This window comes from Rhinopithecus bieti, unplaced genomic scaffold, assembly GCF_001698545.2.
Source record: "Rhinopithecus bieti isolate Rb0 unplaced genomic scaffold, ASM169854v2 scaffold_3340, whole genome shotgun sequence".
In the NCBI taxonomy this organism is placed as follows: domain Eukaryota; kingdom Metazoa; phylum Chordata; class Mammalia; order Primates; family Cercopithecidae; genus Rhinopithecus; species Rhinopithecus bieti.
This window is the reverse complement of record NW_016804114.1, coordinates 227,899-245,776: the sequence shown is the minus strand read 5'-3', so window position 1 is coordinate 245,776 and position 17,878 is coordinate 227,899. Positions and strand designations below refer to the sequence as shown.

General features: G+C 38.4%; 1 protein-coding gene across 6 annotated transcripts in view; it reads right to left on the bottom strand.

The window, feature by feature from the left end:
• LOC108523475 (cyclin-Y-like protein 2) overlaps positions 1-17,878 on the bottom strand; it is a 99,578-nt gene that overhangs the window by 5,608 nt on the left and 76,092 nt on the right. For all 6 annotated transcript variants that reach the window (XR_001883824.1, XM_017864119.1, XM_017864136.1 and 3 more), the window contains 4 exons: positions 15,468-15,503; positions 12,255-12,306; positions 11,311-11,430; positions 6,376-6,542 (listed from right to left, as the gene is read on the bottom strand). Coding sequence is in view for 5 of the 6 variants with exons in the window: in XM_017864119.1 (XP_017719608.1) it covers positions 6,376-6,542; positions 11,311-11,430; positions 12,255-12,306; positions 15,468-15,503 (375 nt within the window). In the remaining variant the exon portion in view is untranslated. The remainder of the gene's footprint in view (positions 1-6,375; positions 6,543-11,310; positions 11,431-12,254; positions 12,307-15,467; positions 15,504-17,878) is intronic.

Sequence of the window (17,878 nt, the reverse complement as noted above, 5' to 3'; positions counted from 1 at the left end):
TTTTTTTTTTTTTTTTTTTTTTTTTTTTAAAGAAACATGGTCTCAGTCTGTCACTCAGGCTAAAGTGCAGTGGCATGATCCTAGCCAACACCAGCCTCAAACTCCGGGGCTCAATCAATCCATTTACCTAAGCCTTTCAAGTCACTGAGACCACAGGCTTGTGCCACTGAGCTGGGCTAATTTAAAATAAAAATTCAATTAGAGACAAGGTCTTTGTTGCCCAAGCTGGTCTCAAACTTCTGTGCTCAAGTGATCCTCTTACCTTGGCCTCCAAAATTGCTGGAATTATAGGTGTCAGCCAGTGTACCTGGCTTCTTGTTAAATGTTTAAACAAATGAATATACAATAATATAGAACTACTTTCACAGTAATCCCTGTAAAGACTTAATTGTATAAAAATAATCAATACCTGAACAACATATTTAGTTTCTTGGTTTTAAAGTTTTAATATCTTATCCACTGGCTAAGTCAACAAATGTTTGATGTTCTCTGGAAGAGCAGTTAAAATATGTGCAGAGATGTAGTTTTCTCATTTGTTTAACTGAAAACCCATCTGAAACTACTTCCAACATCAATTACTTGTTCATATGACCACAGGGCTATAGAAATGTAAATCAGACAATGTTTTAATAATCAGCTAAACAGGACTTTTGTATTTATGTCTTTTATATTATCTCATATTTTTCCATGAACACATTTTGACTGTTTAGAAATGTAATATTTTATTAAATTATTATGCCTATTAATAGAGGTTTAGTTACTGAAGATAAACATTATGCCTGCAGGATATGGAACTTCTTAGTTTTTTTTGTTTTTTTTTTTAAGTGACTGAATAGCATACCCTTTACAGGTACAGCAAATTTTCTTAAGAGCAGCTGCTCAGTTTAACTAGTATTTTGAAGGAAAATATATTTCAACAAGACATGAAGATGTTGAAGAGTTTTAAGAAAAACCTGATAGACACTCATTATTAAATGGTCCAATTTACAGTCAAAACAAGATTATTATGCATAATCAACAGCAGGGAGACAAGGTAAATGTGTATTAAACACTTTGTTGTAATGCTTTCCAATTTCCAAAGATCATGAACAAAAGCAGCCTTTTCAGAGCATTGCTTCTGGTGCTTCCGCATTCACAAACAGAATTGTGTAGAATTGGTTTTCTTACAGCCGGCCTTTACCACCACTGCTCCTGGAGCTCACATCTGTGGGAACTTGCATATTCCTTGACCTTGTAACTAGAACTAGAGCCCAGCCAGTTTAGTTGCAAGTTTTGAGAATAATTTAGCCACAATTATAGCAGAGCTAGGTGTTCATAATTACAAATTTTGTTTCCTTTGAGAAATCAGTCTGCAGACTGATGACGGTAGTGATCAAAGTCAGTTTAGTGTCTGCAATTTTCAAAGTACTTCTAATTGTTTCAAATTCATTTTCTGCCACATCTTTTGCTAAAATGGCTACTAGCAACATCACCATCATCACCCGTTTATACTATCAGTAAAGTGGTCATTTTCACCAACAGCCATTTCAACAGCAACCAACAGTCACTAGTCTTTTCTTAGTCACAACATCATCACTTCAGTTGTATACATACAGTGTAGTAATTCTGAATGATAGTCTTTTTAAAAAATTGTGCATACATTATAGCTTTATATATTCATAGGGTATATTGGATATTTTGATACAGGCCAACGATGTGTACTAATCCTACCAAGGTAAATGAAGTATCCATCACACATTTCTCCTTTGTGTTACAAATAATCAAATTATGATCTTTTTATTATTGTTAAATGTACAATTAAATAATTACTATAGTCACCCTGTTGTGCTATCAAATACATCTTATTCTAAATACATTTTTGTACCCATTAACAATTACCTCTTACTCCCCATCCCCCATATTACCTTTACCAGTCCCTGGTAACAATTCTTCTACTGTCTATCTCCACAAGTAAAATTGTTTCAACATTTAACTCCCATAAAAAGTGAGAACATGGGAAGTTTGTCTTTCTGTGCCTGGGCTATTTCACTTAACATAATGAGTTAACACTCCATTTCATTATACTCCATTTCCATCCATGTTATTGTTGCAAATAACAGAATCTCATTATTTTTTAAGGCTGAATAGTATTCCATTGTGTACATGTACCTTTTCTTTATCCACTCATCTGTTGATGGGCACTCAGGATGCTTCTAAATCTTGGTTATTGTAAATAGTGCTGCAACATACATGAGAGTGCAGGTGTCTCTTTGATATACTGATTTCCTTTACTTTGGGTATATACCCAGTAGCGGGATTGCTGGATTATATTGTAGCTCTGTTTTTAGTTTGAGGACCCCCAAATTGTTCTCCATAGGGGTTGTACTAATTTACATTCCCACTAACAGTGTGCGAGGTTTCCCTTTCTCCCATATCCTTGCCAGCATTTGTTATTGCGTGTCTTTTGGATAAAAGTAATTCTAAGTGAGGTGAGATGGATCTCTCACTGTAGTGTTGATTTGAATTTCTCTGATGATTAATAATGCTGAGTATCTTTTCATATATCTGTTTGTCATTTGTATGTATTTTTTTAAAGTTTTGAAATGGAGTCTCACTCTATCACCAGGTTGGAGAGTGGCACAATCACAGCTCACCACAGGCTTGACCTTCTGAGCTCAGGTAATTTTCCTGTCTAGAACTCCCTTGCAGCAGGAACCAGAAGCATTTGTCATCAGCAGCTAATGCGTCTTCTTTTGAGAAATGTCTATTCAGATCTTTTGCCCATTTTAAAATCAGATTATTAGTTTTTTTCTTACAGAGTTGTTTGCACTTCTCATATATTCTGGTAATTAATCTCTTGACAGATAGTTTGCAAATATCTTTTCCCAGAATGTGGGTTGTCTCTTCACTTTGTTGTTTCCTTTGCTGTGCATAAGTTGTTTAACTTGATGTGACTTCATTTGCCCATTTTTGTTTTGGTTGCATGTGCTTATGGAGTATTAAAAAATCTTTTTCCAGTCCAATGTCTTCAAGAATATTCCTAATCTTTTATTTTAGTTTCATAGTTTGAGGTCTTAAATTTAAATATTCAATGCATTTTGATTTGAGCTTTGTATAAGGTAAAGATAAAAACTAGTTTCATTCTTCTGCATATGGATATCCAGTTTTCCCAGCATCATTTATTGAAGAGACCATCCTTTCCCCATTGTATATTATTGGCATCTTTGTTGAAAATGAGTTCACTGTGGATATGTGGATTTGTTTCTGAGTTCTGTCTTCTGTCTCATTGGTCTATGTGTCTGTTTTCATGCCAGTGCCATGCTGTTCTGGTTACTATAGTTGTAGAGTATCATTTGAAGTCAGACAATGTGACTCCTTCTGTTTTGTTTGTTCGTTTTTTCCTGAGAATAGCTTTGAATATTCTGTATCTTTTGTGGTTCCATAAAAATTTTAGGATTGTCTTTTCTATTTCTATGTCTATGAAGAATGTCATTAGTTCTTGCAGATATGTAGAGGTAGCACATTAGTGATCTTGGATTCGATCTGGAAGAATTCTCTGCATTAGCAGCCAGAGACTCTTTTCTTCTCTTACTTTCCCCCAAACAAAAAGAGTTTCTCTCTCTGTGCTAAGCTTCCTGGAGCTCCCCTGTGGCTGCTACAACTGGGGCAGCACTGGGTCTGATCTGAAGCCCACATAGCACTATGACTGCCCAAGGCCCCTACTGTAATAACTCCCTGGCTGCCAGCTACTTTGCTCAAAGCCCCAAGGCTCTACAGTTAGCAGGTAGTGAAGCCAGAGAGCCTTCTGTCCTTTGCTTAAGTGTAGCAGGTTCCCCCTGCCTCTGGATGGGTTCAGAGGTGCTGTCTGGGGGCTAGGCCTGGGGTCATAAACCTTAGAAATCACCAGGTACTCTATTTTACTGTGACTGAGCTGGCATTAAAACCATCAAACACCTTTCCACTCTTCCCTCCCCATTACCCAGGCAGAGTAGTCTGTCCCCATGTTCACCAGCATCACAATCCCATGGGGTGTACTGCCAGGTCACCACTGATGTTCATTAAGGCCCGAGGGCTCTCAGTCAGCTTGTGGTGAATGCTGCCTGGCCTGGAACTCACTCTTCAGGTCAGTGGGCTCATCTCTGGCCCAGGGTAAGCCCAGACATGCCATCCAAGAGCCAAGGCCTGATTCAGGGACCCCTAACAGGCCACATGGTGCTTTTCTCCACTGTGGCTGCTCTGGTGTCTAAGTTCAAGACAAAGTCCTCTGTACTCTTCCCTCGGCTTTTCTCAAGCAGAAGTTGTCTCTCCTCATAGCCACCAGAGCCGGGAATGTGCTGGGTCACACATGAAGCCAGCAGATCTCTGAGTCTCACTAAAGACCCGTGACATGTCTTACCTGCTTACCACTGCTGATTATTCAGGGTCCAAGAGCTCTTTAGTCAGAAAGTAAAGAATCCTGCCCTTACTGAGTCCTTCACTTCAAGGCAGCAGGTTCCCTTCTGGCCCAGGGTTTGTCTAGAGGTATTATCCAAAAGCTAGGACACAAAATGGGAGCCTCATGACTCTGACCAGTGCCCTCTCCTACTGTGGCTGAGCTAGTATCCAAGTTGCAAGACAAAGTCCTCTTTACTCTTCTCAAGCAGAAGAAAGAGGTCTCTGTCAGAGTTGTGAGCTACACTGTCTAGGATTGAAGGAGGGGTGGTACAGCACTCCCTGAGCTGCCCCAGCTGCTGTCTCTCTAGGTCACATGCCCCCCACATACACTGGCTCCAAGCCCAGCTCCGCTCTCAGATTTGCCTAGGAGTCGCAGTCCTTGTGGCCTAGACAGTCTTTCAAGCTTATTAAGGACCCCAGAGTACTTTATCCCACAGCAGTGAGGCTTCCCACAACTCAGGTTTCAGCCACTGGAAAGGGTGATTCCCTTCATGTTAGGACTAGAAATGTTCCATCCGTGGATGGGCACTGGCTGAGTTCAGCCCAGTTTTGCTTTCTGCTATGACAACGCAGCACTGAGTTCAATGCAAAGTCTCACAACTGCTGTGTTCTCCCTCTCCCAGGCATGCAGATTCTCTTCTTGTCACGTGGCCACTGGTAGGACATAAGGGAGGGCTGGCATCAACAACTCAAGACTGTATTCCCTACCCTGTTCACTGCCTTTTTCAGTGATAGAAAGTTTAAACCAGATACTATAATTATTTAGCTACTTTTAGTTATAAAAAAAGGTGTTTTTTATTTAGATAGTTACTCAATTTGTCATTCCTATGAGAAGAGCAATTGGCAGAGACTTCTAATCAGCCATCAGGCTCCACCTTTGTGATCACATACATTCTACATGACAGTCTTATCTGGAGTAATGGGCAAATGTAAAAAAATAAACTCTTGCCACTGCCTGTCGTGATCTTGATCTTCATATGCTGCTCAATGACTGCAACAGGTGTTCCTTTATATTTTCTTAAGTGTCACCCACATAGCTATTCTCACTGTCCTGTGGACACTGCTAGAGTGTTTGCTGGAAATGCCTCCCTAGCTCTCACCCTGCTTACAAGCTCCAAGGCTCTTCCCTTTACAACAGTCGTAAGGCCAGACTGGAAGAAAGCCCCCATAAAGCCCATGTTTCAGTATCATGTTGGCACCACCTATGAGCAACCCCATGACTCAGCAAGATTTCTTGCACTCTCCTTGGTAACTCAAGTCCCACAAATTGCTGCTGTGGTTGTATGAGTACCTCAGGAGCCTCTTGAGTGTGGTGGGCATTGTATGATGCCCCGGCAATTTTTTGCATACTGCCTCAGGGAAACACTGGAGCTTCAAACTCATTGACCCAATTTCTAAACACATGCAACATTCCTAATGGGGAGGGCACAGGGATCTGTGACTATTCTGCATCTCAAGGTTTCTATAAAAAACAGACTTTTAAATAAAAAGGAGAAAACATCAGCAAAAGCAAATTTACAACGTGTGACTGAGGCTGAGGCTATAACTTCTCCATAATCCAGAGGCCCTAGACCTTAAGAGTGGTCAATTATTTCAACAGCCAGACATGTGTCCCTTAAAAAGAGACTGGGACTTACAGACAGCTTCTAAAAAGCCATAAAGATATTTACTGTACTGTGCTGTTCTGGTGGTGCACTTGTGAAGTATTTGCCAAAAACCACCAGAAAAATACTTATGAGCAGAGCAGATTATTACAACAGTAACTCACCACGACCTACCCATTAACAGTGAAAAAATATGAACTTTTATACTAAAGCTGGATAGAAAGAAGTATGTGGTTTTATGTGTTTTCCTTATCTGCACACTGTAGCCTTTAAAAATATGTCTTAAAGTGTTAAATTTATGGGAGCAAATAAGGTAATGAAAATGGTTAGAAAGTTCACAAAAACCTTAGAAACTCACATGTCTTCAATGCTAGTGTTCACAAAGAGCTTGCAGTATTCCCTATTCCATATAGTCACATCTTTCCAAACTTTGGAGCTGAGAAGAATGGCTCCTATGACAATCCTCTTCCAGTTGGTTGGGCAAAGGTCTATCTCAGCATAACTTAAGAGTCGTTCTATGTAAATCTGCAAAATAGAGCACTGGCCATTGATTTAGTTAACTTCAAGTGCTGTGATAAGAACTCTTTAGAATGACAAATTTCTTCTGTTTTTGACCAGAAAGTGTCTTTTATTCTTATGCTCTACAGACTTTGCTTGGTCAGGCAAAGCAAGAGACCACATTACAATCATAGGTCAGATACTTCTGCTGCCTACTCTGCCTATGGGAATTTGCAGCCCAATTTTGGTGACAAGAATGCCTGCATATGTCAGCCAATGCCATCATGAAGACAGGCAGTGTCATCATCTTTACACTCATAAAAGGCAGCACACACATAGGACCAGTGTAGATTAAAGTTGTTCAGGAAATACTTAAGTGCCTACCATATGTAATGTCTCACTCCTAGCTGGGAGGTAGATAGAAATTCTATGGGTATGTCAGGCTTGAATATGTAAAACCCATGTGATAGTGAGCAAATGTTAATCTCCTTTTTCACAAAAACTAATCCTTTTGTGGTGCTAGTTTAAAAAACTGCTGGTCAAGAGAGCCTCCCAGTGGCCGCTGTGCAGAGCAGCATGGCAGGTGCAGGTCTAAGGGGTTGTAAAACATTACCACCCCTAACCCAACATTACCACACCTTACCCAATAGGGTTACCAATATTCAGTTGCTTGATAAAAAACACATGTATATAAAAGAATGGTCCTCCTCTCAGCCCCTATTTTCCCATCTTCATGATCACTTCATGAAAATTTATTCTCTCTTACATCCTGCAACTTAGTCAATTCTGTTGGTTTAAAGGTGGAAACAGCTGCCAGTTTCTGCATCCTTGGGATTCCTCTAAGCCTGCCAAGTAGTTTGTGAGACAGTCTCATGAATTAGCACATGTTTGATAGTTTACATCTATCAAACATCTGCTATACAAAGAATTGGGCAAAGTGAACAGCTGAGTGAAGATTACAGGTGAGCTGTGAGGAGGTGTTACCTCAGAGGGCGCTCTGCAGAAGAGTATGTCTGCGAGCTACCTGAACTCTTTATGTCAAAACAAAGGGAAAACGTTTATTTTATATGAGTTTATTTCTTGTCAGAAGGTTGTGATCGTCAGCTCAGATGTAAAAGTGTTCTCCAAACTCACCTGTTTTAAAAAATAAATGGCTATTGAGCATGACATGTTTTACAGAGATTCTGCTCCCTTTCCCCCAAGCTCAAAACTCTCAAGTATTTTGAGAATGGACCTCGCTCTCTGTATAGGAATCAGAGAGCACTGAAACAACACTAGCGGGCGCTCAACTTCCTGTTGCCTTACTGCTAAGCTGCTGACCGGCTGACTGACACTCATTGGTATTTTTCCTCCTGGGTCAGTGTGACACAGAATTCTTTTTCCCCACTGATGCCAACTCTTCTCAAGGCAGTTGATCCCATCCCACTTTTGCAGAACACTGTTCCTACAATCAGCTCTTTTTGAAGATTTTATGCCTCTCTAGTTAGCGATTTTCCCCAATCTAACTGTTCCTTTGTTCCCATCTCACTCCCCACTACCTCCAGCTGTGTCCTCTCATTGGTGCTCACAGCACCATGCACTCATGCCAGCTTGTCATCTTCCATCTCTCCTTAATGTACACTGCCTGCCCCACTGACGTTACTCTTGCAACAGTTCTCTTGCCTAGGTTTCTGGTGCCTTCACACTTAAAAACTGGAAGTCTCCACCCAACAGTCAACTCCATAAGCCTTTTCTTTCTTTTGAGACGGAGTCTCACTCTGTCGCCCAAACTGGAGTGCAGTGGCTGGATCTCAGCTCACTGCAAGCTCCGCCTTTCGGGTTCATGCCATTCTCCTGCCTCAGCCTCCTTAGTAGCTGGGACTATAGGCACCCGCCACCTCGCCTGGCTAGTTTTTTTTTTTTTTATTTTTTAGTAGAGACGGGGTTTCACAGGGTTAGTCAGGATGGTCTCGATCTCCTGACCTTGTGATCCACCCATTTCGGCCTCCCAAAGTGCTGGGATTACAGGCTTGAGCCACCGCGCCCAGCCTCCATAAGCCTTTTCTAATAGTGTACAGGACATTGCCATCTGCCAAATACCTGCATTTGAGTTACTCTTCTGCAATCTGTCTCCAATGCCTGTTATGTCTGCCTTCACTGGTAGTCTGCTTGGGTTATGAGTCACAATCTCTCATTGCTCACCTCTATCACTCTAATTGCTTTTTAGCCCTTTTCTCTGCCTCCAATCTGCCTCCCAACCATGACTTACTTTCCCCAAAGCAGTCACCATAGCCTAGCCTCTTTATTAACAGCGTTCACTTCCCTGTGCAAGATCTACATGAGTCCCCTATCAAACTGGAATAAAACCTTAACATCTTCCTATGGCCTGAAGCCAAAAGGGCCTGTGAGCTGTGGCCCTGCCTGTGTGGTCTTATCTCCACTGCTTCTCTTATTCCTCACTCTGACCACACCGGTCATCTTGCTGTTTGTTCTGTGAACACATGTGACACACATTCCTGTCTCTGCTGCCTGTAATACCAGCACTTCTTCCCTTTGTTGCTTTGGTCAGGTCACTATTCAAATGTTGGCTCCCTAGAGAGACTCTTCCTTATCATTCTATCTAAAGCACTGAGCACCCCAACACTCTGAATCCCTTCATTCTGCTTCCTTTTCCTGCTATTTGACACTACCTGAAAAAACTACTTGTCTCTCACTAGAACATAAGCTCATAAAGGCAAGAACTGTGTTCAGCCTGTTCTCCCTTCTACCCCAGCACTTAGAAGAGTGACACAGAGTCAGCATCCAGTGAGTGTTTATGAAATGAGTCACTTCTCGGCAGCATTCAGCACTGTGACCACAGCCTCTTTTAACTCTTTTAATATCCTCTCCTGCTTTTCCTCCTCCCACTCTAGTAGCTACTCCTCTGGGGGCTTGTCCTTTACTCACTATAAGTCCTTACAGATCTATCATCTGTCAATTTTCTTTATCTATTTAAAGACAGGGTCTAACTTTGTTGCCCGAGCTGCAGTGCAGTGGCATGATCATGATTCGCTGCATTCTCCATCTCCTGGCTCAAATAATCTCCTTGCCTCAGTCTACCATGTACATGGGGCCACAGGCATGTGCCACAATGACCGGCTAATTTCTTTCTTTTTTTATAGAGATGGGGCCTCACCTTATTGCCAAGGCTATTCTTGAACTCCTAAGCTCAAGCAATACTCTTGTCATGGCCTCCCACAGTGCTGGGATTACAAGGGTGAGCCACCACACCTGGCTTTATTTTTTCTTTTCTTAAGATACGGGTCCTCACCATGTGGACTCAAACTACTGGGCTCAAGTAATCCCCCCCAGTTCAGCCTGCCAAGTAGCTGGGATTAAAGCCATGGGCCCACTATGCCTGGCTTGTCCAATTTTATTCTACACACTTACTCTGCATTTGAACAGTTGCTATTACTCTTCATTCTGCATCTCTACCTCAAATTCATACTCTAGTCCCTTATATCCAAATGATGACTAGACACTGCTACTCTGCCATCTAAAAGGCACATCTAGCTTAGCCTGAGTACAAAACTCTCCCTTTTCCAATCCAGCTTTCCCTCCAGCATCACCTCTCTCTCTAAATCTGGAAGCACCACTCCTGCTTCCCTCCAGCATGTGCTAAGAGTTCCAAATGACTTGCAGCTCCTTGAAAAGGCCTCTGTCTGGTCCAGCACCCATTGAGGGCTTTGATTCAAGTGCACATCAGAAGCCTTCTCTCCTAAACTCTAATTGGATGGTAAATAAGTATTGACCTAAGTATTCTTTCCTTCCCAGCCATGCAGTTGATTTTCCTCTATAGGTTTGCTGTGAAGAGAAGTAAAAAAATTTCAACAATTTGAATAGAATTTATTATTCAAAATGATATTTTTACAATAGGAATTCTGTAGGGATGATGTAAATGTAAGGAAACAGCTACGGCTTGGAAGACTAATGAGCAAAGCTTGTTGTCCCAGGCCTACTGGAACCACATTCCTGGGCAATTTCATGAGCAGGCACAAGTCATCAGCAGGGGTAGATTAAGACTCATTGCCCAAGGAACAAAGATGACAGGGCAGCAGCCTCAATCACAGCCTGCATGAGAACTGCCTGAGGAATGCAGCCTGGGACTCAGAGCTCCACTGGAATCCGTCTCTGCCCATGGACTGGATGGTTTTGTTACTGCTCCCCATCCCAACACCTCCGCTGGCCTTGCATGTGTGCACACTGCATATGCACTGAAGTGTGGGGGGAGAAATCAGGAATCTCTCCTGCTTCTTTTAATAGCAATGGTTCTATTATGAAAAATGCAATGGCAACACTGTAAGCCATAATGATGATTCAACTCGAATGTCTGTTTTACTTTGCTTTCATAAGTTTCTCTTAAAGTTTGGATAATAATTTTAGAAGCCAACATTTTGTTTGTTTGTTTGTTTTTGTTTTTGTTTTGAGACAGAGTCTTGATCTGTCACCCAGGCTGGTTCACTGCAACCTCCACCTCCCGGGTTCAAGCGATTCTCCTGCCTCAGCCTCCTGAGTAGCTGGGATTAGAGGCACCCACCACCACACCTGGCTAATTTTTGTAATTTTAGTAGGGATGGGTTTTCACCATGTTGGCCAGGCTGGTCTCGAACTCCTGACCTCAGGTGATCGACCTGCCTCAGCTTCCCCCAAAGTGTTGAAATTGCAGATGTGAGCCACCATGCCTGGCCCAGAAGCCAACTTTTATTTAAAAACAGCACCAGACCCTGTGTACAAATACCAACTTCTAAAAATACTTTATAAATAAGAAATATCTTACCAAAATTACTATTGCAAATTCAGCTGTTAGGTTTGTGGCTTTAAAAAGAACATGGACAAATCTGTAAATAAACTTGTGTTCAGGAACATACTCAAAGTATTCCTTTGGCATCTTTTCTCGCTGAAAGAAGAAAGGATGTGATATAAGTATCCATCAGAAAAAAAATGAAGTATTCTTAACACAGCAGTATTCATACTTATGCCTATATGTCGCTTAGAAAAATTTGGACTGGGGAGATGTCTTTTAGTTTCTAAAATACGAACAGTGGGATCTTAAGATACCACAATAATTCAATACTCATCAACATTCAGTGAAAAAAATGGGCTGAAGCTCAGAAAATTTTTATGTTCCTTTCTACTCTTTTTCCAAACATAATTCTATAAAATGCAAAATGCTTTTAGGCTTTAAAGTCTTACTTACAATAATTCATTCTTCTCTTTGTAATTCATTCTTACTTACAATAATTCATTCAATAAACTTTGAAAAAACACATTTAGTTTTCTGTAACCATAAGGATCTAAGGCTGCATTATTCAGTACAATGGTCACTAGCCACATGTGGCTATTATGTACCTGAGGAAGTACATCTTTTAATTTATACACCATTTATTTAAATTTAAATTTTTTTATTTCTATTCACAGAAATCATGTATATGTGTTAAAGGCATTTACAAAAATTTATATCATTTGATGCTACTGACAATTATATTTTTAAAAGATACATTTTCTGTTATTTGGATTATATATTTACTCTCATTAGCTCACCAATTAACCAGAGCTGCAGATCATTTCTTATTCCAGCACATCCTTTTTATAACACTTCTTAAATAAGATGATTGGATACAACATGACATGGGGAAGAAGACTTAAAAATGTCTTTGACTTCAGCATGAAACAAACACAAGTCTATAAGAAAAATACGGCCTCAATAAAAGTGACACTTACAGTAAGTGGATGTAACTGCTCGTCAAATATATCGAGGGATTTATCTGCATCTCTATAAAGTAAAAATGTGCATTTAAGAAATTATTTCAGAAATGATTAATATCTTAGTAAAATATCTGTTTAGTAAAATAATGCCTCCTGTATGCTTTGGTGTTTGCTTCACCAAGGCGAACCATTTTACAAATCCTTCTCTTGGAGCCTGACCTTCAGAGGGTCTCCGGAACTCTTATCACTCAGCACATCAAGTCCTGTGGAATCTTTTATTACAGTAACCAGTCAGAATTGCCAGTAAGTACTGACCCTTCCTAACAGGCCATGGTAATTAACCTGTTATATTTTCACTCCTCTATCGTGACATTGGAACACAAGAATGTTTTAGAAAGCAGTAGTAATGGGCAATAAAGTATTTAGAACTTAAATAAACGTGAATATGGCTGAGTGCGGCGGCTCACGCCTTAATCCCAGCACTTTGGGAGGTCGAGGCGAGTGGATCACGAGGTCAGGAGATCGAGACCATCCTAGCCAACATAGTGAAACATCTCTACTACAAACACACACACACACGTATCAGCTGGGCATGGTGGCATGCGCCTGTAGTCCCAGTTACTCAGGAGGCTGAGACAGGAGAATCACTTGAACCTGGGAGGTGGAGGTTGCAGTGAGCCGAGATTTTGCCACTGCACTCCAGCCTACTGACAGGACGAGACTCCGTCTCAATAAATAAATAAATAAATAAATAAATAAATAAATAAATGTGAATGCGTTTCAGATTTTGTAGTCTTTTTCTCTTAATAATTACTAATTTAAAAGTATTAATAATATAATAATGACTATCAATTACTGAGAATAGTATAATTATTCTCTTTATTATCATTTTCTCAGTATTAGATTCTCATGATATGTTTACTTAAGTAGTTCGAATTAAAAACTTATCTGTTTTTTTATTTTGAAGTAGGCCAGTCTTTGATGAATTTAAGAGGTTAATACAGCGAATACATTTTGCCTGTTTAAGAAACCAATGGTTCTTGCAATGTACTCTGTGGACCTCTGGAGATCCCCTACACCATTTTTCATGAGGCCCAAGCAGCCAAAACTGTTCTGATAAAAATACTAATTCAGCCTGAGAAAGCTGATTAAAACAAAAAACAATGTAATTTTAAAAGGATACGAAGGCATTGCCTGCTTTCTCACTGTTTGACACTTGCCATGATTTTATAAAAGCAAGTGGGTGAAATAGCTGTTTTCTCAGCATAAATCAAGGTGATCAATTTACACTAGTAGTCATTCTATTCTCCACAGCCCCTTATAGTTAAAAAAGAGAGTCTGATTTAGTTAAGAATGTCTTTGATGAAGCAGTAAAAATTAATGGTATTATTAAATCTTGACCTTCCTATTTAATACTCTGAAAAAGTGGAAAGTTAACAAGAAGCACTTCTTCTTACTGCAGTATGGTTGTGTTAAGAAAAGAACTGGTGATTTAAGTGTAAACTGAATAATCACTTTTTTAAATAAAATGTTGTTTTTACTTAAAAGTAAAACAACTATCATTCTCAAAAATGAATAAAGTGAGCCTTTTACATCATGGAAAATAAGTGTTCCCCTACTGGTGAAAGTGTAAATTAGTTCAACCATTGTGGAAGACAGTCTGGAAATTCCCCAAAGACCTACAGACAGAATTACCATTCAACCGACCAATCCCATTTCTGACTAGATACCTAAAAGAATATAAATCATTCTATTATAAAGTCACATGCACACATAGGCTTACTGTAGCACTATTCACAAACGCAAAGATATGGAATCAACATAAATGCCCATCAATGTTAGACTGGATAAAGAAAATGTGGTATATATATACCATGGAATACTATGCAGTCATAAAAAGAACAAGATCATGTCCTTTGCAGGAATATGAATGGAGCTGGAGGCCATTATCCTAAGCAAACTAACACAAGAATAGAAAACCAAATATCACATGTTCCCATTGGTGAGAGCTAAATGATGGAAACACATTAATACATAAAGGGGAACAACACACACTAAAATCTTTTGGACGGTGGAAGATGAGAAGAGGAAGAGGATCAGAAAAAATAACTACTGGGTACTAGGCTTAATACCTGGGCATGAAATAATATGTATAGCAAATCCCCATGACACAAGTTTACCTAGGTAACAAACCTGTGCATACACCCATGAACTTAATATAAAATCTAAACAAAAAAAGACAATAACTGTTCTCAATGATAATAGTCAAGCTTTCAGGCTAAAAACCAGAACTTTGGAAAACACACTTCTTCTACTGTAAACTTGACAGCTTCTCAGTACTTAAAGAACTTTTAATAAGACATGGTGATACTAACAAAAGTGAGTTTCTGACACAACAAGACATAAACCATTATTTGCCAAATAACCAATGCATACTATTATACAAGCAAGCATGGGGAAAAGACCCATTTACTGTGCAAGAAAAATCAGTGAGTATTGATGGAATAAATGTATTGATATGTAAAATTCCCCTGTAACTAAGAAACAAGCACTTGTGGAGTTTTGAGGTAGTATTAAAGAACACTCACAATTATCTAAAAGCTTTAAAGATACATCTTTTGGTAGTTACATGATTGCATGAAGCTTGATCATCTTATTTGCTTCTCTAAAAATATTGCGAAGAGAATACAGCTGTCTTCTATTATGCCAAACTTTAGAGATTTGCAATAATATCAATATATGACACACTTTTACTCTACTTTTATTGTAGAGAAGTTATTTTCTTTAAAAAATGTTATTTATGTTAAAGATATACTTCTCAGAAAATATTTTTGTCGTCACAACCTGGGTTATTGCTTATTACTGACATCTAGTGGGTAAAAGCCATCAATGCTACTAAACTTTCTGCAATGCACCAATAAAGCATTTATTTCCTCAAAACAAAGCATTATCTAGCTCAAAATATCAATAGTGCTAAGGTAGTAAAATCTAAACCAGAAATAGATTTTTAAAGATCTCAATTTTAATTTCTTACACAGATTCTTTGGGATTCTCAGTAAGTTAGGACTTAAAACAGTCTTAAGGGTGAAAGAAAACACAAATAATCTGCTTCAATATTTTAGTAGGCACAATACAGCTGATGATGTCTATAGCTATGAACTAACACTGAACTTGATATTATAAAATGTAATCAGTTGGAATAACAAGAAAGGTTTTAAAAGAGCTCACCTTTTCTTCATGTGATAATATATTGCTAAGACCACACTATAGAAAGAGAAAAAAATCATAACAATAGATTTTATCATTTGTTGGGTCTAAAAACTTTTTTAAAAAGGGGGGAGGAAGAAATTATCCCAGTGGCTCTGAAATTTAAATCTTTTACTTTAGAACACTACCATTAGGGCACTATATTCTTGTTTTAGTTTTTTGGTTTTTAACAAAAATATGAGGATCAAAATGCTAGGCAATATACTGTTAGAAGACATGTTTCTGTTGATGATTATAATATATAAATCATAACATATTTCCCTGTTACATGCTCTTCTACCCACAAAACCTTTCATCCCATGCAACTTATACCCATGTGTATATATGCTTAAATTTAAGACATACACTAGTGCTTTTTAAAAGTTGTTAGGCCTTGCACTTTAGTTGATTTAATTAACTATCTCCTACCCATCCATGTTTTATTATTTCCTAAAAATTAATGATAAAAGTGTTTCATACCAAATTAAATCACTTAAAACCACTTTTGCATAATTAATGTTAGTAAACCTAAGTACACACAAAATCAATCATAGCTCTCTGAAAATAAGCAGTGCTAACGATAATGCAGCATAGCACTACACAGTATAATATTAAGGGCAGGTACTTTCAATTAGTTTAAATGAAATATTTATGAACAAATAAAACTCTTCAAATATATGTTACTGCATTCTTATCTTCAGACACTGTGTATCAGGAAACATAAGTTATGTTTTTCCATCTGCCCACAACATCTAAAATGAGGCTCAAATAATTGAAGGAGGGCAAATCTGAATTTTAACAGTAGGTCTATATAATATTAGCATTTTTTAAAAAGCTTGTAACATTAGTATCTAAGATGGCTATGTCTATAGTGCTTCAAGAAGTTTTAATCTCTAAAATACTTTTAAAATAAAAGAATTTGAAGTTACCTGCTAAAAAGGACCAAGGATCTAAATGACATTTACTCCAACACCATTTTAAAGACAAGAAAAACAATGTTTAAAATTGACTTGCCCAATGTCCCACCACATAGGAGCGGTTTGTTGTCCTAAATTCAAATCAGGCAGTGGCTCTCGAACTTTGCTACACATTGGAATCAACTGAGGAGCTTTAAAAACTGCCTTCTTTTTAACATGAAACATTTTGATTTAATTAGCATTGTGTATAACTTTGAACATCAGGTTGTTGTTAAAATGTCCCAAGTGATTCTAATGTACAGCAGGGTTTCGGAATGATTGAGTTGGGGTTCAAATCAGAACCTTCGGAGATGCTTTTATCCGTATAAGAATGCCTCACATCCATCCCTATTTTCTTAAAAGGCTTCTGAGTGCCTAGAGTTGAAGGAGAGGTGGAGGTAGGAAGAAGCACGTGATTGCAGACATACATTTTAAGAAAACTTGCATAAGTAATCAAATGTGGTCCATGCATTCCATTGAGAACAATGCTCTACTCACCTATATAAAACATTTTCCAAAATCTGTTTATAAACCCACTTTGTCCTGTTAATTTGCTCAATAAACCTTTATTTTACCAATAGTGAATATACCAGGTGATCATTTATCAAACTTGCTGACAAAAAATTAAAATTACACTTAAAGTAGAATTCTAAAAATTAGAATGATGGAGAAAAAAGAAAAAATTTATTAATACTTGTTTGAGCAGGATTAATCTTTAAAACTACTTTTGAATTGTATATTAACATATTACAATCTTTTGAACAGAAGCCAGGGACTCTAGCCAAAGTACAGCATTTTTTTTTTTTTCCCCAAGGATTTAGAGACTTGGTTGAATACAGACGTTTAGTGATTAATTAATAGGTCACAAAGCTTAAGACTTTAGACAGAGTTTGAGTCAAGTTCTTGATGAAACACAATTTTATCTCAACCACTGTTAGAAGTGAGATAGAAAAGTGACATTATTATGAGTGTAAATTTCCTACTTTTAATTAGAATAGAAGTTACTGACAATTGGTTTGGCTAGGAAAGCTAGTGCATTAGAAACAAAATTGTTTATAAGCAGCTATGTTTATAGAATGAAAAGTAAAACTGACAACCATCCTCTTGTGAAGAAAAAGAAGTAAAATGAAAGATAAAGACGTTAATATTCTAAATTAGCACTTTCCAAACTGTGTTCTAAAACTGTGTTCTAAAAATTAAACACTCATAATCCAAGCAGATGATAATGATGTTCTCTAGGCAGCCCCAACAGAGCTGGTGGTGGTTTTGTTGCTTTTAAAATAAACTTGAAAGGCTCATCTTGGGTTGTTCTAAAAGTGCATCTTCAATTGTGCCCTATGAGGTGTTCATGCAAAATGAAGGGAAGTCAAATGCAGATATACTACGGTGCCAGTAGAGAAAAAGTTGTTCCTTCTTCCAAGATTAATGTCAAAAGTA